General features: G+C 37.9%; 1 protein-coding gene across 1 annotated transcript in view; it reads left to right on the top strand.

Annotated features, from left to right (window-relative positions):
* The window catches only part of Myom1 (myomesin 1), a 131,081-nt gene that overhangs the window by 71,449 nt on the left and 39,366 nt on the right, over positions 1-20,266 (top strand). The window contains exons 18-21 of the mRNA XM_070029493.1: positions 1,482-1,678; positions 7,048-7,174; positions 10,117-10,301; positions 12,570-12,684. Coding sequence (XP_069885594.1) covers positions 1,482-1,678; positions 7,048-7,174; positions 10,117-10,301; positions 12,570-12,684 — 624 coding nt within the window. The remainder of the gene's footprint in view (positions 1-1,481; positions 1,679-7,047; positions 7,175-10,116; positions 10,302-12,569; positions 12,685-20,266) is intronic.

Raw genomic sequence — 20,266 nt, 5'->3', positions numbered from 1 at the left:
GCAGATGTGTTTTATTTAGTCCGTCCTTTATTTCCTTTTAATTTGAAGTAAAATTAACAAAATAAAATCTACAGAGTTCTTAAAAAATAATAATGATAGTATCCTATCACCTGTAATCCGACAAATTTTTAGAAAATTGTTTTAGATGTGATTGCATATCTAGATGAATTTCTTTCCATAACCTCATTTTTCCTTCCTTCCTTCCTTTCCTTTCTTCCTTCCTTCCTTCCTTCCTTCCTTCCTTCCCTACTTCCTCCCTTCCTTCATGGCTCCCTGTCTCCCTCCCTCCCTTTCCTTCCTTCCTTCCTTCCTTTCTTCCTTCCTTCCTTCCTGCCTCCCTCCCTCCCTCCTTCCCTTCCTTCATTCATTCATTCCTTCCTTCCTTCCTCCCTCATTCCCTCCCTCCTTCCTTTCATACATTATATTTTTACCTCTTCTTCATCATAGAAAACCAGAATTGCAATAGTTGAATGAAAAGTTGTTCAGCATAGCCACAGCATGGAGACATTTTAAAATACTCTCCAAATAACCTTCTTGCTAGGCACTAATAAACACAGTGACAGCTGCAGAGTATTTTCATTCCTAACATAATGGTAAAAATAACATCACAAAAAGGATATATCAAGATAAAGTTATGTAGCAGATTGTGCCTTGTTTAAAAATATTTTTAACAGGTGACATTTAGATATGCTCTAGAATAAGAACTTTTTCTAATGACAGGCAGAATCTATATAATCATAATACCTCACAAGAATAAGTGTGCTGAGTTCTGAAGTGCTAACCATTTAGAAACATGGAAATTCTAAACAGGCAAATTGAAATAGAAATTGGTGTCTGTATATACATTTTATTGTTCCCAGGAGAAAAAAAACCTTAAAAAGCATACAGGATGTTGGCAAATGCCTGTAATTTTGGCAAGTCAGTAGGTGGAAATACATACATTAAGGCTTGAGACCAAATAAACAAAAGTTAGACACATTATAGCCTAAGACCAAATAAACAAAAGTTAGACTCTATCAAAAAAAAAACAAGAAAAAAATTGTAAAAATGTCAAGTAGCAAGTACTTAGAAGGTAGAGATATAGGGATCACCATTCAAGGCTGTCCCTCGAAAACCATGAGACCCTGTCTGAAAAACAAACTAAAATGCAACAAAACTAGAGATAGAACTCAAGTGGTAGAGTGCTTGCTTAGCAAATTCAATCCCTAGGATGGTTTAATTTTTTTCCTTAGGGGAAGAATAATTTTTTCAGGATATCATCCCAGTATGCAAGAATTAAAAAAAATCTTTGGGATAATAATTGCAGTACACTTTTTTTTAACCATACACATACACCAAGTTAGATGCCTAATCACTGCTCAATTTCATTTTATATTAAAAGATCTAGCATTCTCAAACATGACAACAATTAAGCAGGTTTAATGGGCACAGAAGGGTAAATGTATTTCTCCCTCACTCATGAGCTATTCCTATTACAACAGCGGCACCATCCCCACCCTACGACATCACTTGTCTTGAAAGTTTTCGTGACTCAATGGTTCTTGGATGGAAGCAACCAGTTAAGACTGGTGGGGCTGAAATCACTGGCTATTATGTGAACTATCGTGAGGTAACGGAGGGGATACCAGGAAAATGGAGAGAAGCCAACATCAAGGCTGTCAGTGATGCAGCATACAAGGTAAGCAGGGGACTCTACAGTGTGCATGTCCTATGAATGAGATACGTTTGTGCACAGCATCAGTACCTTATGAAGGGTTTATATCTTCATGCCAGTTTCCATTGTGTGGATTGTCATGACTTGATGAAGCGGATACTTTGGTAACCTGGTTTTGCTTCCCAGGCAGGATTTATGTTTTCTGATTCATATAAATAAACATATCTTAGAAAACTTACCATACAATGCATACTTATTGTGAAAATTAACCTTTTTTTTTTTTTTTTTTTGGTCATTGAGCCACTCAGTGCCTGAGTGCTGATCCTAAGCTCTTTTGCTCAAGGCTAGTGCTCTACCATTGAGACACAGTGTCACTTCCAATTTTTGAGTAGTTAATTGGAGGTAAGATTCTCATGGGGACTTTTCTGCCCAGGCTGGTTTGAACCATGATCCTCTCAGATCTCAGCCTACTGAGTAGCTAGGATTATAGGCATGAGCCACTGGCATCCAACTGAAAACTAACAGTTTTTGTTCTTTCTCTTTGTCCTTTTTATTTGAAAACAAAAACAAAAAATTATCCTTAGTAGGCGTACAAAGGAGTTTCATGTCACATGCCAGTTTGTGTGTATAATGAGTCTTAATCAGTGTCACCACTTTTATTATTCTCCCCCATATCTTCCAACCCCACCCATTCTCTTAATTTACCTGGTTCCATTTTCATACACACACACATCTTTTCATACATACTTTTTCACACACATACATACAAACATACATATGAAAATGGAACTGGGTAAATTGAATATATGTGAAAGTGTATGCATTTGACCACCCTTTCCTAACATTTCCCTCAAAACTTGAAAAATATCTGTAACCAATGTCACTAAATTAAAGAGTATGAATTTTACAGGGACTCTGAATTTTTTAACTTTCACATATATAATAATACAACATATTATATCATATATAATATTAAAATATGATATGTGATTATATTTTTATATTATATAATAAACATATATGTTCTGAATTTTAACTTTCAGTGTTCAATACATTGGAGAAAAGCACATGGGTTTCATAGCCTGACTTGGCTCCATCTGTGATATATATGTTCTTTATAATAGTGCCCAGCCTGGGGTACATAGCAAGTTTGAGGCTAGCCTAAGCAAAGTAGAGAAGAATCAGGAGTAGTGCGATTCTGACTCTAATAAAAAGAAAAGGAAAGGAAAGAAAGATAGAAAAATAGACAAAATTCATAGGAAAAGGCGTCCAAATTCATTTAACACCCAGAGTGTCAAAACTGGGAACATGTGAAATGCAGGGTGTTTGTTAGTGTGCAGAAGAATGGGAATTCTGCCCCAAAATCCCCGTGTAAAATTTCATGTAGAGAGACCCTATCATAGAATACAAAATAAAATGAAACACTATCTCTTATGGCCATAAAGGGAGTATACCTCTCTACTTAGGGACGCCTCCACTGCTTAGTCCACCTCAGAGTACCTAAGGGGTCTCCCTGTTATCATGGCTGAGGGCCCCTTTGTAGAGCAGCACTAATTAAGCTCAAGTTACTATCTCCCAACACCTATAGAACTCCATTCTGTAAGCATTTAGAGCAGGGCAAATCCAGAGAATAGTGCTTTCCCCACCTCAGTGCTACAGTATTTGAATTTAACATTTGAAAATTTTGAAATACCACACAAAACTGGAAGCACATTGCACAAAGTTATTATCTTTAAGATTCTCCCACATTGACATATGTAGCTATAACTCATTCTTTTTCATTATTGTATGGTATTCCATTATATGACCATATCCATTCCATTACTGATTGTTGTATGGGCATTTTTAACCAATATCAAACTGTGTCGCTCTGAACATTTTTGTAGATGTCTGCTGTTACAGACATAAGCAACAATTTCCGTATGAATTTACTGAAGTACAAGTGCTGAGTCACAGGGTTTATTTTCTACTCTACTAGACAGTTCTACACTGTTTCCTGAAGGGGGCAGAATTCCCATTCCTTTCTGCATATAACACCAGGCATTTCACACGTTCCCAGTTTTGACACACCAGCTGTTGAATGAATTTGGACACCTTTTCCTATGTATTTTGTCCGTAGTGTGTGTGTGTGTGTGTGTGTGTGTGTGTGTGTGTGTGTGTGTGTGTGTGTGTGTGTGTGTGTGTGTGTGTTCCAGTCCTAGGGCTTGAACTCAGGGTCTGGGCACTGTCCCCAAGCTTCTTTTGCTCAAGGCTAGCACTCTAGCTCTTGAGCCACAGCATCACTTCCAGCTTTGTTGTTGTTGTTGTTTCCATATGTGATACTAAGGAATCGAACCCAGGGCTTCATGCATGCTAGGCAAGCACTCTACCACTAAGCCATATTCCCAGCCCTATTTTGTCCATTTCTATATTTTCCTTTCCTTTCCTTTTCTTTTACTTAGAGTCAGAATCTCACTACTTATGATTCTCCTTCTACTGCCTTCCCTATACAGGAAAAGAGGTGTATACCACAATGCCTGGTCTGATATCCTCTTTATAATATGCCAATTCAAGTGAGGTTTTCCCCCTATTTTCCTTCTTTCCTTCCTTCTTTCCTTCCTCCCTCCCTCCTTCCCTCTCTCTCCCTTCCTTCCTTCCTTCCTTTTCTTCCTTTCCTTCCTTCCTCCCTCCCTCCTTCCCTCTCTCTCCCTCCCTCCCTCCCTCCCTTCCTTCCTTCCTTCCTTCCTTCCTTCCTTTCTTTCCTTCCTTCTTCTTTCTTTCTTTCTTTCTTTCTTTCTTTCTTTCTTTCTTTCTTTCTTTCTTTCTTTCTTTCTTTCTCTCTCTCTCTCTCTCTCTCTCTCTTCTTTCTTTCTTTCTTTCTTTCTTTCTTTCTTTCTTTCTTTCTTTCTTTCTTTCTTTCTTTCTTTCTTTCTTTCTTTCTTTCTTTCTTTCTTTTTGTGCTCATCTTGGGGCTTGAACTCAAGACCTGGTCACTGTCTCTGAGCTTCTTTTGCTCAAGGCTAGGCCTCTACCACTAGCGCCATAGCACCACTTCTGCTTTTTCTGTGATTAATTGGAGATAAGAGTCTCACCAGACTTTCCTCCCTAAGCTGGCTTCAAACTGCAAACCTCAGATCTTGGCCTCATGAGTAGCTAGGATTACAGGTGTGAGGCACCGGCATACAGCTGGTTTTTACAGATTTTTCTTTTAAACCAATCATTTTATTTTGTCCTTTATATTTTTCTGTTAGATGTTTTACCTTCTGTTCTTTCTTGAGTACTACTGAATAGTTTTTTTTATAAAAATCATTCCATTTCCACCTATACTACCTTACAGGGTTCAGATTACAGGGGGTTGGTTGGTTTGTTTCCGTGGCTGAACAGATTTAAAATCTGTTAGGTTACTTCCATTGTTTTCCTTGTTTCAGAAATATAAAGGCCTTAGAATACTTTATTTACTTTCTACTCAATTTATAGTCTCTTGGATGGTGTCTTATATCCTTTTCTTATATCCTTTTTTAAAAAAAAATTGTAACTACTTTCTTTTAGGGATATTTGTTTAGATTTACCTAAATATTTCCCATTTTATTTGCTTTCATTTCTTCACTTTTGACCTTCATCTAAAATTGTTTTCCTTTTGCCCTAAATAAATATTCTAGAATTTCCTTTACAGAGGGTATTCAGAGGGCAAACTGTTCATTTTTGCTTATCTGAAAATAATTTTATATTTATTTGTTCTCCACAAAATACTTTTTTCTGGGCAAAACTTTCCACAATGGTAGTTATTTTATCTTTGTACTTTGAAGATGTAATTGAATTATCTTCTGGCTTATTTCACTGATGCATCAACTCAGTCTGTTTGCTCATTTGCGGGTAATTGTCCATTTTTTTTAGACAGCTCTTAATATGCTTATTTTATATTTGGTGGGCTACTGTTAAGTTATTATCTGTCTAGATATTTGTATTTTAAAAAAAATTTGCCTAGAAATTTGGTGGGAGGAGACAATTTTTTATTTGTGGTTTTGAGCTTCTCAAGATTCCTTCAGAAAATTCTTTTATTTTCTAAAATATTGTTGAGGGCTGGGAAGGTGGCTCAGTGGTAGAGGGCTTGCCTTGCATGCATGAGGCCCTGGGTTCGATTCCTCAGCACCACATAAGCAGAAAATAAAAAAGCTGGAAGTGGTGCTATGGCTCAAGTGGTAGAGCGCTAGCCTTGAGCTGAAGAGCTGAGGGACAGCGCCCAGGCCCAGAGTTCAGGCCCCACAATTGGACCTCCCCAAAACAATAAAAAAAAGTAAACTATTGTTGCAACCAAATTTCTCTGTCTTTATTTCTCCACATTTGTACAAACATTTGAGTGACTTCCTCAGTCTCTTTTCCATGCCTACCAGCTATTCTTCTCTCTTTCCCATCTTACGTCTTCTTGCACTATGGCCAGTTTACAAATTTTCTACCCATTTACAAATTCTCTTTTGTGTTTTCTTTTCTGTAAAACATATCCATTTTTTACTTAATTCACTTTCCTTAAAAAAATCATGTGGCCTCACAACAACACAATCTTCACTGAGAGATATAGAAAATAGGTCACACAGTGAAGAATAGAAACAGTGTAAAAATTTCAATATTGTAAATTCATTCTTCATACACAGACCAGTTATTCACAGACACATAAAAATTACCACAAGTGTTGTGGTTTAAAGCAACCCATTTTTTCTAGTCACAGAGTCCAGGAGGAAGGAGGCAAGGAATGGCTTCGCTAGATCCTCTCCTGGGATCTGACACAGATGGCATGTGGTGTTCACTGGCTGCATTCTCATCCATAGGTGGGAGTGTCTCTTCCAACCCACAGGTTGCTGACAAAATTCAGCTCTTTGCAGCTGTAGGCCTGCTGTTCTTCAAATGCAAGTGGCTGGACAGTTAACAAGTGGCATTTTCGGCTGCAAGGTCACCAGGACAGTGCTTTTCTTCAGGAAGGGCCCATGTCCCATTTCAAGAGTTACTGGTTATGTCAAAGCTCATTCAGGATTGAACTAAGGCTTCAATGCATCCTAGACAAGTATTGTACCACTGAGCCTCTTCCTTAACTCTTCCTTTTGATCAACCCCCTATCAACTAATTAAAAAACATAATTATATCTGTAATATTATTTTTCTTTTGCCATGTGATATAGCTTAGTGACAAACTGACATCCCAATACTTTTGCCATGTTCTTTGGGCTCTAAGCAAGTCATGGGTTCACCTTTAGTCTAGGGAGGAGACTATACCTTATGCAAGCAGTGAATAAGTAGAATGTAAAATAACCAGAGTAAAACAAGGTCACCATAGAGTATGTTTGACATAGTCAATACAATGTTAAACCACTAGAAAGCATGGTTCTGAAGCATTCATCACCTGTGATCTTGTTAATGTTGCAGATTAGCGAATTGAAGGAGAACACGGTATATCAGTTCCAAGTGGCCGCCATGAACATCGCAGGGTTGGGGGCACCCTCTGCAGTCAGTGAATGCTTCAAGTGTGAAGAGTGGACCATTGCTGTTCCAGGTAAGCCATAGAAACTGTGAAACCATGTCTCAGTATTGTGCTTGGGTTTTCTCCTAGCAGAGCTTACAACTTAACTCAATTGAAGTATTAAATAGATAATATTGAAGACAACTGAGTTCCCTTGGTCCATCATGCTTACCTAAATTTTTTTTATGATAATACTAAAATATACATTGCAATATAAAACTAACATATTGTGTTCCAAATAATTCCCAGAGTCGCCTTTGCTCAGAATCTGTTAGAGTTGGATTGACTGAAGCACACAATTTGATTGTCAAATGAGTCTTTAAAGGGAGTTCCAATCTTTGATTTTGCATCCTAAAGACTATTAAAGGCATCCAACTCATGTTCCACTGCAAAATTTTTAAAAATGTCTTAACATACATCATGGTTATTCATTCTCCCACTGCCCTGAAGTCTTTTTATTTTTTAAATCAAATCTCTCTTAGCCTGTGACTACTCCCTGGTATCTGTCTTCTACCCTCTTTCCAGCTTTTCATTATATTACCTTGGTAGATACATCATAACGCCTGGGATGTAAGTCTGGCCTCTCTCCATTTCCCTCCCTCTTTTTTATTACCCTGCCCCCCTCTCTGTGTTTCTGTCTCTCTCTCTGTCTCTCTCTGTCTCTCTGTCTCTGTCTCTGTCTCTCTTTCTCTCCCCCGCCCTGAAGTTGTCATGGAAATTGTTAGGGAGACAAAGAAGAAAATAGAAAATAGGCAGACAATCTTACCTAGGCTTAACACCTCTTTCAGAGTTGTAAAACTGAGTAAATGTAAATTTTGAATACAAATTTATTAAGCAGTTAAGATTCAAACCAGCATTTCCACTGTCTGTAGAGAATGATTTTATTTTGCTCCTGATAGGACTGACTCTGAGACCCAACTTCTTTCCACATTATAGGATGACTAAGTTCTTCCTCCTGGTTTTATATTTAGCTTATCTAACAACTGCCATAGCACCACCATAGACATGAGTTTCCTAGGCCTAGCCCACTCTACAAAATCCTGGGTAGACAGCAGTCTTGATCCCCATGCTACCCCTTCTCTACTTGAAACCCTACACACTTGAAAAACCACTATGTTACCTTCACTCAGAGAATACTGACTTGCATTGCTTCTCTGCAAAGCATGTATAAAAACAAGAGATAGGTGTGGTTCAAGTGGTAGAGCAAGTGCTTGTACTTGCTAGGCAAGTGCAAGGCCATGAGTTCAAACCCCAGTACCACCAACAATAAATAACAAGAGAACTGAGGACTCAAGAGTTCATTCAACTTCATAAATACGAAGGGGCCAGTAGGTGTTTCTTACATTCTTTCTTGCCAATTGAACAAAAGATTGCTTTCAAATTTTTGTAATTCCTGAATAAAGTTAAATGAGAGTGATTGAAGACTTTCTGAGCAGATTTGAAGAAAGTATTGTAATAGGAAGTGATTTTGTTACCAAAGAAAGTTGCAAAAGTGAATGCTCAAGAGAAGAAATGAATGACCACCTAGCCTCTCAGACTCATCCTTGATTTGCTGAGTAGGTTTGGGCCAGCCATGTGTGAAGAGAGCTCTTATAGAAGAGAAAAGGAACAATGTTTTGTTTCCATTGCATTGTACACATGAAAAGACTGAATTCAGCTTAAATGACACATGGAATGCCTCACAAGTATAAATAGCAAACTAGGAACTGTACGTGAAATCTTCTTTTCCTGTACAAAGGGCCTAGTTCCTCCTCTGTAAATAGAGCCAATGTTGTCTGTTTGGTTGCCTCATTGAGTTTTAAGGACACAAGATCATGGTCATTGGGCAAACAGAACACATGCCACACCAGGGTCAGTTTTGGCAATAATATTTAAGCGTATTTAAATACAAGACATCAGAAGATGAGAATGACGCATATATGAAATTGTTAAGTCAAGGTTAATGGTGAAACAAATATTGAACTATCAATTGCAAAATTTTTTAATGCAGAATAGTCAAGTCTGTGTTTGTAGTTGCTTTAGGCAGCTGTGAGTCACTTCAGGTGATTTTGATTGCTTAGTTAAAAGTTGTTATTTGAAAAGAGGGAAAAAAATAACGCCACCTGAATAAGCAACTAATAGTCCTACAAAGACGCAGGTGATCACATAATAAGTTAGGCTCTCCCAAGAATTCAGAGAGAATACACACAGGGCCCATCCTGACATTCTCCCTTTTGAGAGCTATCAACATACTTGGCTCCTGGGAACTTCTTATTAATTTTCCTAGGGATGATTGAGATCACTGAATATAGAACACTTGGAGTATTTAGCACAAATTCAGAGCCCATCAGATCACTATATTTTTTTTGGCAAAAGTTTTTCATAAACTGTAAGCTTTCATTCATATATTTTTTTTACCCATTTTGGGGATGTAGGAAAAAAAAATTCCCTCCAAGTGGAAGTTACTTCTTTTTCCTTTGAAAGAATGATTTCATCAATTATATTCTTGCTCTCTATATTTATATGCCAACAAATAGAGTTTCTGTCTTCAAACTATTAAGACAGTGACACTCTCACTCAAAAATATATTTAAACCACTGAGGGAAGGTGATGAACATGTGTCTCAGAATGTCTGAGGGAGTTTGAATCCAGTTCCAAGAACCTTGATGTGCCCAACTGCCCTTCCACCCCCACATGAGAGGACCTAGTAGGTTGAAACACAGCAGGTGTGAAAACTGGATGAGAAATACCGCCAACATACTTCCTTTCATGAGAAGCTAGATTTTTTTTTAAAGCACCAGCATCAGATGCAGATGTTAAGATCCTTAAATGTGGCTATAAATTTGTTTTCTTATCTACATCATGACTTCAATTAGTTGACTTTTCACATCTCTCTGTTTCTGCTTCTGTCATCTGTCTCTGTCTCTGCCTGTCTATCTTTCTGTCTCTGTATCCCTCTGTCTTTCTGTTTTATTTCTTTTTCTGTCTCTCTCTAGGACCACCGCATAGTCTTAAATACAGTGAAGTCAGGAAGAACTCCCTGGTTCTCCAGTGGAAGCCTCCAGTCTACTCTGGGCGGACTCCAGTCACTGGTTACTTTGTAGACTTGAAGGAAACCAGTGCCAAAGATGACCAATGGCGAGGACTCAATAAAGCAGCCATTCAAAACAAATACCTGAAGGTAGGAGGATGCTCAGATTTAGAGCTTGCTTTCCTCCTCTTAAAAGGAAAAATGAGCTGGAGTTGTGCTCAAATGGTGGAGCAGCACAAAGCAAGCAAGCCCAGCAAGCAATATTGGGGGGGGGGGGGGAGGAAAAATGCTGTACTAATATTAACATTAAAGTTGGCAAGAAAAGAGTTTCCCTGCTTGGTCTGTTTAATGTATTCGCTCCTGGTAAGGTTCCATTGGTAGTGGAACTTTTTTGGTGCTTGAAACAATTCAGAGATTTTTTCACCTAAATTCCTTATTCAAGTCTGGAAAACATCCACTAGCTCCTTCACCTTCCTTCTTTCCTGCTTTGTTTCCCTCATAGTCTTAAAAGTTCCTGCTTGTTACTGTCCTTCAGAAATGACCCTGTTTTCATTTGTACCCCAAATTGTTTCTGAAGGTGGCCTTTTACTTGAGGATGCTGTTGTTATAGAGGTTGAATCCATATGTCTTTAACTGTGGCTTCCTTTAAATCCTAACACACCCTGTCACAGTTCACATGTTTCCTCATGCTTGTTGTGCTTGGCATCAGTGGGATGGGTTTCCTGGACTCTTGATCTGAATGTCACCTGGAACCATGTCACTGCCCTCTAGCTTCCCCTAGAACTGAACCAGTGCCTGCCTCTGACCCCAAAGATTGTTGTACTAAAGCCTATAGGGAAATCTCCAAAGATTGTTGTCTCCTGTTGTTGACAGAGCACCTGAAGGTCCCAGGTCCACTGAAGGACCTCAGAAAGTATTGCGGAAGATCACCTCAATAAAGTGAGGCATGACTTCACTGCAGTCATTCAGAAAGTTGCACACGGCCTTCACAAAGAAAGAATTCAGCCCCACATAATCCTTTTACATTGACAAGTATAGCCTGGTGAGCCAAAGTGATGAGAAGGGAGTAATTGGAAGGGTGGGGGCCATAGATTGAGAGGCAAAGGAAAGCAGTTCCTTTTGAAAGTGTAGGAAGGAAAGCAATCCAAGGTAAGCAGAGTAGATATCCATAGACTGTGTGTATTTGTGCACTGTTGAGGCCATTGGCCTTTGTCCTCTGGGCAATGGGAGAAAGGAAGTGTGTGCCTGTCATGCCGGTGACTAGGCACTAGAATGCAGATTTTCTTCCTGTGTTATGGAAATCTGACTCACAGCCACACATCACCTGTGTGGTAGGTGTAGGTGTGTCAGTCACCTGATAATCAGTTCATTCTTATCACAACAAGGAAATATTTCTGTTCCCTTTTTGAAATCAACATTTCACTGGTATTATTTCTAAACAAAATCTGAAATATATAAAATCTTAAGCATTTAGCTTGTGGCTAAGTTCAAGTTCACTTACAGATGGAAATGCATTAAAAAAATCTATTTGTTGTAGTGAAAGGCATTACTACAGAAATATACATTGTCACCAATATAATATAACCAAATAGGTTAAAAACATAACAGCTTACTGCATAGTTGGTTTGAATGCTTGTTCATAAAAAGCTTGTATGATTTAATTCAGATCTTGGATATATTTCCATCACAGCCTTAGGGGAAGAATTATGCCCTGTATGTGTAACAAAATTCCTTTCATATGTGTGTTTGTGACAACAAATGAAGTTGAAGTAGGTTCTTCACAATTTATTTTTGGTGGTACTAGTTATTGAACCCAGAGCTTTGCTTGCTAGGCAAGTGCTTTACAATTTGAGGTATACCCCTAGCCCAGCAGAAAATATCTTGAGGATTAAAAACTTGAGGATGTAGAGTTTTAATACACTTTGATTATTTACCAAATGACTTAAATTCTCAAGTATGTTAATATCTTGTCTAGGAAAATATAGTCATATTACAGGGACAATGTTTGTTTTGTTTGGGTGTCTTAGAATGGTTTTAATTCTCTCTTGCCAAGAATTTTATCTGAAATTATTCTTAGAATATCTCAAAAAGATCAAAAGGGCAAAGTGAACACTTTGTTTTTGCCTTTTTGACCAAAGAAACCAAAGAATAAGGTAGCTAATTTATTTTAAAAATGCCTAGTCTATTTCTGATGTTGGAAGCCATTAAGGTATATAGACTATTCCTCTTCTTCTACTGACAACTGCTCCAGAGAAATAATAGTTTGCTTTAAGCCACCCAATTAGTCACAGAGAGAATCTACTCATAGCAAAAGTTCTATATCCTTGGTGCTATATGACTAATTGCTATTGCAGAGGAAGAACACATCTGCTTGAGTAACATACAACTCTCAATTTTTTCAACACCTAATTCTTCCAGGTGGAAGGCCTCAAGGAGGGCATCAGCTATGTTTTCCGTGTTCGAGCTATCAACCAGGCAGGTGTTGGAAAGCCTTCTGATCTTGCTGGTCCTGTTGTGGCAGAAACACGTCCAGGTGGGTGATTAATTTTTCATTAAGGCTCCTTTCAGTCTGGTGAGGTAGCTCAGTGGTAGAGCACTGGCCTAACATGTACAGGACCTGGATTTGAATCTCAGCAGCACAAAGAAAAAGATTTATCTGTGTAAGATACTGATGTAACATTTAGGCCACCTTTCAGTGCTTTCTTTGATTCTCAAAAGCATCAGTGTGTCATGTGAAGCACCTGGGAACAGGCATAAGTCAGCCTAGAAATGGTTCAGGAGCTGTTCAGATTCTGTTCCCCCCAAACAGGGAAATTCCGGGTCAAAACATGCTTTCTGGACCAACTCATCTAAGGATACGTTCTGGGAAATATTTTTTATTATGTCCTAGCCAGTAAGTCCTAGAAGATATTTTCCAATCATGGGGGGCAGGGGCTGCAGGAATAGTTCATTTAGCAGGTTCAGTCCCTAAATAAATGTAGATATAGGTGATTACGGCCGTTAAGTTCAACCAGGGATTAGCCAACTTCCTATAAAGGGCCAGGTAGTAAATATTTTTAACTTTACAGCCATATGGTTCTTCTCACAGCTACTTAGCTTTGTTATGACATGAAAGCAACTATAGAAAAGACATAAGCCAACCAGCCTGGCTGTGTTCCAATAAAATACTTTATTATGTGCATTACACATGTATCAATACCATGAACTACATGTATTATAGAGTTGGAATTTTCCCATATCTTGAAATATTTTTTCAGCTATTTAAAAATATAGAAACTACTCTTATCTTGTGGGCCAGACACAAAGAGGTACAACTTCAGATTTAGCCTACAAACTACAGTTTACTGACCCATAACTAACAGTGCCTTCACTTGCTAGGTTCAAAAGATACTAGAGAAGACAGTGCCTCTTTATCATAAGAACAAAGTTTGCAGTGTTCTTTGTCTATAGAGTTTCATATCAGTACATAATAAAAAAACTTTCAATCATTCAACCTGTATCATTTTTAAAGTGACACATTTTAGTTCATTGAAGTTACATCAAAGAAAGCACTAGAAACTACCGGTTATTTAAAAGTTTATCTTTATTCTAGTCTAAGGAATTTTACCTTAATCTGTCCCTATTTTCAGAACTGAAATCAAGAACTAAAATAAATACCATGATCTCATTTATTTTTCTGATGAGTGAAATATAAACAAAGGAAGCTCCTAATCTGGGAGGAACGGTCTGCCTTTAAATAAGGTAACACATGAAGGCATCAGGAACATCAGGACATATGCTGTGATAGAAATCAAACCCTTCCTTTGTTAACTGGTTGGATATTAAAGGTACCAGGACATGTGAGAAGACCCAATACATTTTCTGCCCTCATGAGAACATTTAGATTGCTATGAGTAAACTTGAATTGACTGAAGAAATACCAATTTCATATTTTCTCATCAGTAGCCAGGTCTGACCTTAACAAAGTAATCACAGGGGAATTTGGTCATCCGAGAAGGATCTCATCATTAATAATGTCCTTTGAGTAAGAACTTTTTCTTCACTGGAATAAGGCACAAAAATCATTTTTGTGGCCTTTCCACTCCTGGACTGTAATTCAAGCAACAGCTGCATGCACGGACACACTATATAGCACTGTTTTAACCAGTCCAACAACAACTGGCCCACAGAGATCCATCCCAGGCACACAAAATCAAAATGCCTCCCATGCTATATCATCATAACTCCAGTGATATTTGGATTTGCCTTGTAGACAGCAGGCACCTTCATTCTTGCATGTATTTGTGAGGTGTGGTTGCATGCCATGTGCTGAGTGCATGCTGGGAATGATGTGGCATCAATCCCACACACTGGCTTTACCATCTATAGGAAATGCCAGGGCATACAACATCATGAGAGCTAGAACAGGTGCTCATGAACAGTCCCCATAGCCAAGTAGTCTATAAACTAGGCATCAAGGTTGCAAGTTTGAGTAAAAACCAAAAACAAAAATCATTTAATCTAAAATTGCCCATATTTCTTAATCTTATATAATATCAATATGTTATTTTTACTCACTAATTGTATGTTAGAATCAAATAACAAGTTGAGCTGGGACAGGCATGCTCTTTATTGAATATAAGTGAAACTTAGATCACTTTTTCAAAAAAGCACCCTCTTTGGAACACATTGATAAAATTTCAGGGAGAAAATAAAGTTTATCACGTAACAGAATATCACAGATTCTAACAAGATACCTCAAGTGTAACTGAATTCAAGTGAAAGTTAACCCACTGAGGTTGGCAGGATCATTGGTTTTCTTTGAAATCAGCAAATACACAGCAGCCACTGCTACAAAGTCTAACTGTCTTTAGTAATGAGGATCCAGATAACAGAGGATCCAGATAACAGTCTGTCATGCTTTCTCAAGTAATCCTTTACATGAATAGAGCTACAAATAGAATAAGCTGAGACATATTTAACATACATTTGCTGGTATGTAAAAAAGACATTCTTTCCTGGATTTTTGGTATTTTTAAGCCATGTCTATGTTTGCATCAGGCCTACGATGGATATGGAGGCCAGTTGAGCCTGGATAAGTGTGAGACAAGAAAGAGACTTGGCCAAGGTGTGCAGGTGATCTGGAGGTCAGCAGGCTGGTGACACAGGTAACAGGTGTTCTTACTAGAGAAACAGAGTAGTGAGTGTGAGGATCAAGTGATGGAAAGAGAATCCAGATGCCAGGCAGGGTTCCCAGAAGAACTAGGTTAAAGACAGTTAAGCCTTGGTCACAAGGAGCAAGGCAGGTTAGGAAAATACATAACCAGAGGGCATAATGAGTTGGGATTAGGTTGACAACCTAGTGACCAAGGGCACAGTACAATCTCAGTGTCTAAAAATTGCTTGACCAAGAACCTGGGAAGGCTGAAAAGGCAAATATGTGCCCTAAGTTCTTGTGGTAAAGTCTTGAAGGATTCTGAAGCCAAATAGGCTAACAATAAGCTCAACTGGCTATTTTGAAAACTGCACTCATATCAGTGTACTAACAGATATCCTTCATCTACTAGAAGAGCAGTTCTCAATGTGAGCTGTGCATTAGAATTGTGTCATGAACTTTGAAAATATTGATTTTCTTTGTATTCCATATCAATGAAATCTGAATCTCTAGGGCTGAGTCTAGACGAATGTTTATTGTTGTTTGCTTAACTCCTTGGGTGATTACAATCTGAAGCCAGGCTTGAGGGGTATTAATTAGACTCTTTTCTTATTAAGTGACTATTCTGTTCTGGCTAGTGAGTATGAGTCTGTTTTGCAGTCTCTGTATGTATACTTAACCCTAGGCATCTTGTAGTTCATGCCCAGGTTGTGAAGGGTGAGTGGAAAAGATGCATCCCATGGAGACTGATATAGGCACCAGAGTGAAGAGTTAACCAACAGTCTTCATCATAAACGTACACCTGCTCTGTATTACATGTGACTGGCTGCAGTAATTCATTCACTCCTAGTTTATTTTGCCATTCCCTCTAGTTTTTTAAATATAATTTTGTTGTTATTGAATTGTTATACAGAGGTGTCACCCATTCCATAACTCAAGTAATGAGTATGGTTCTTTGTGGACAATGTTACTTGTTCTTTTGCTTTCCCCCAGTTTTTCCCTCCTGTCCCTGCCCACAAGTTACATAGTTCACTTTTTACATATTTATATTGAATACCACCCTTTAGTTTAAAAACAAAAAAACATCCAGCTATGTGCTGGTAGCTCATTAATGTAATCCTAGCTACTCAGGCGACTGAGATCTGATCATGGTTTGAAGCCAGTCTGGGCAGAAAAGCTCATGAGTCTCTTATTTACAATTAAGCACCAAAAATGCTGGAAGTAGAGCTGTGGTCAAATGGAAGAGAACTATCCTCAAGTGAAAAAAGGTCCAGTACAGTGCCCAGGCCCTAAATTCAAGCCTCAGGACTAGTACGCACACGTGCACGTGCACACAAGCATGCACCCATACACACACACACACACACACACACACACAATCCCAAATACACATGCTCATGATCACTTACACACACCATAGAAGACAACTAATAAAAGCTTATAAAAGTGGTTTATGGGGCTGGGAAGGTGGCTCAGTGATAGAGTGCTTGCCTTGGATGCCTGAGGCCCTGGGTTTGATTCCTCAGCACCACATAAGCAAAAAAGAAAAAAGCCGGAAGTGGCGCTGTGGCTCAAGTGGTAGAGTGCTAGCCTTGAGCTGCAGAGCTGAGGGACAGCACCCAGGCCCAGAGTTCAGGCCCCACAACTGAGCAAAAAAAAAAAAAAGTGATTTATTTATGCTGTTGTGGAAGGCTTCAAACTATTTGAGGCAAAATTCTCTATCAGCTTATGAAATGTATAGAGTCTATTAGGACTTTATGTCAGCTTTTAAATCTTATCTTTTGCTTTTTTACTTCTCTTCCCATAACTTATATAAAAAGCATCTGAATGTTAAAGGCAAAAAATATGACACTGTAATGTAGATTGTATAATATATGCACATATAATATGCATGACAATAACAACACAAAATAAAAGATAAGAGATAAATTCCATCTTTTTGTAATCTTGAGTTTTGGTTTAGGTGTTAGTTTGTTTTGGGGGAGAGAGACATGTGGGATGAAATTAATATTCAAGCATTTTATCTTTGGCTCATACCTAGTCCACTTGTAGCATGGAGTTTCCTGGTCTGCACGAACATGAAAATGCCTTGGTATGCAATGAGGCCTCCCTCACTTCCACACTAAGGATTTCTTTAGGACTGAGGAGCTGAGTAGAAACAACTCTTCTTAAATCTTTTTTAGACTAAAATAATCTCTTTAATTTATACTACCCAAATTTCCTAATATGTCTACTGAATTCTTCAGTTTTGAACAGGTTCATAAGACTTTTTTTTTATTTGCTTGTTTGAACCTGGGTCCTCAGATCTCAGCCTCCTGAGTAATAAGGGTTATAAGAGTCCAGTTCAAAAGACAGTTCATGGTAAATTTGTACTTTCTTTTCTAGTTCATTTTGTGGAAAAAGGGCCAACCTTTGACCTGTAGTAGAGCTTGCTGAGTGCTTCCTTCCCATTAAGTTGATCATACATTCCTTAGGTTTAGAGAATGTCTCTTTAGGTATTTGTCAGTGTTCAAACATACCCGACTAGCTCTGCTCTAGGCAAAACCTTTGTTAAACCCTGGAACATCCTAAAAAGGGAATGTAAGAAGGTTGCAGCTTTACTTTTCTCTCTGACCTGAATGAGTTAATCTCCACAAGGCATTGACTAGTGGGTTGGGCTGAGGCATGTAAGAAATGTTTTCATTGTTAATATATATGTATATATATATATATATGTAATTTATATGTAGAACTTATTTTTTATTTATTTTATTTCATTTTATTGTTTATCATCAAGGTGATATACAGATGGGTTATAGTTACATAAGCAAGATAATAAGTACATTTTTTGTCAAACTTGTTACCCCTTCCCTTATTTTTCTCCTACTTTTCCTTCCCTTAACCACCCCCCAAGTTGTACAGATCATTTCCAACATACTGTCTTGTGTATTTTATTTTATTTTATTTTATTTTTAATTTTATTTTATTTTATTTGTGAACATACTGTACAGAGGGGTTACAATTACATGGGCAGGATAATGCATACATTTCTTACCAAGTATTGAAGCCTCCTCCTTTGTTTACCCTTCACATCCCTTCCCAGCCTCCCCCCTCCCAATCCCAATCCCAATCCCAATCCTTCCCCTCCCCCTCCACCCTCCCGCACCGATGTTGTAAAACTTGTTTTGGACATGACAATTTGTACTTCTCATTGTTGCAACAGTGTCTTGTGTATTTTATTATATTGGAAGTAGCTTTTCTAAAGCATCGTGTATCTTTGTAAATTCGCAATCTATTTTTTTGCAATCTATTTTTTGCCTACTACATATTCAGGATCCTTTTATTTGTTTGGTTGGTTGGTTTTGGGTTCTTCCTAGGCTTGGAAGTGTCCCTGACACTTTTTTTTTTTTGCTTAAGGCTAGTACTCTCCCACTGTTCCACTTCTGGCTTTTTGATGTTTAATTGGAGATAAGAGTCTCATGACTTTCCTGCTTGGGTTAGCTTTGAACCTCAGTCCTCAGATCTCAGCCTCCTGAGTAACTAGGAATACAGGCATGAGCCACTGATGCCTTGTACTCTGGACCCTTTATTTAAGGAATTACACTTAGAATTTAATATGCAGGAAACTAGCCCTCCAGATGATTAAAGCTACTTCCTCTTGTTACATAAAAAGAAATTTAGAATGCAGCATGTCCAACCTGTAAAAAATATTCTGAAGCTCATTTTTAAATTGTTTTGCTTAGTGCTAGGGTTGTAGCTCATTTACTAGAATACCTGCCTAACCAAAGTACAAGGCCCCAAGTTCAAACCCTACCACTGCCATAAAAAAATAAATATAAAATTGTTTTGCCTACTTGTAAATTCCAAGAGATACCTTATTATCTTAAACTCCTGCTTCCTCACATTTACTCATTGTTATCCCAAGTAATTTCTTTATTGCCAGTGGCTTAGTGGAATATGTCAGGGTACAAGGTCCTAGTTTGTTCCCCAACACCACAACAAAACATCTCACCTTGTCTCCATTTATAAACTCAAGATGAAAGAAAAGGCAATGTCAATTTAGTTTCCAATTTCAGATATTGCTGTAATATATTTGCTTTATTCAGTCACGTGTGTGTGTGTGTGTGTGTGTGTGTATGTATGTGTGTGTGTGTGTGTGTGTATGTACTGGTCTTGGGGCTTGAACTCAGGAGTCCCTGAGCTTCTCTTTGCTCAAAGCTAGCACTCAACCACTTGAGCCACAGCTCCACCTCTGATCTTTGTAATAGTTTATGGGAGATAAGAGTCTCACAGACTTTCTTGCCAGGCTAGCATTGAATCATGATTCTCAGATCCAGGTGTACAGAGTAGTTAGGATTACATGTGTATGCCATCGGAACTCAACACTTTTAAAATTATCTTTATTCAAAGAACTGTCCTTACAAATTAATTAAAATAAAACAATAAAACATTTAATTTGGAGAGTCACATTAAAAATGTAATAACAACGGCATTGTAATTCATGTGACAGATAGAAAAGGAGCTGGAACATTATGAAGTCATCTTTTCTCTTATATTTATATATTTAGATTTAGATTTATTTATATAGATATGGAAAAGATAATGGACATGATCTTTGCCTTTACAGAGCTTAACTTTTCCTTGATAAATGGAATAATCAGAACAACTTTTTGGGGGAAAAAAGTGTAATTTCACATCCCTTTCAGTGAGTTTTGCTTTACAAGTTTATGTACTCAAATATAATTTTCATTGCTCTTATTTGTTCCCTAGCTAACTCAACAAGCATATATCCATCATAGCCACAATTAAATTGTATTCATAAGTTATATAAGTTTTCTACCCCACAGATATTACTATGATCTGTTGATTGACATGATTAATCAAGAAAACATTCACAAAGAAAATTCTTAAATCCTAGCTTACATACCTCATCTACACTTCTTACTTTGTTTCTACTAGCAATTACTTAATTTTGAATTACAAATCTGATTCAAATTTTTAG

The sequence above is a fragment of the Dipodomys merriami genome, unplaced genomic scaffold, assembly GCF_024711535.1.
Source record: "Dipodomys merriami isolate MVZ:Mamm:240054 unplaced genomic scaffold, mDipMer1.0.p SCAF_2, whole genome shotgun sequence".
Classification (NCBI taxonomy): domain Eukaryota; kingdom Metazoa; phylum Chordata; class Mammalia; order Rodentia; family Heteromyidae; genus Dipodomys; species Dipodomys merriami.
The sequence above is the reverse complement of the archived record's forward strand: the minus strand, read 5'-3'. Positions and strand labels throughout refer to the sequence as shown.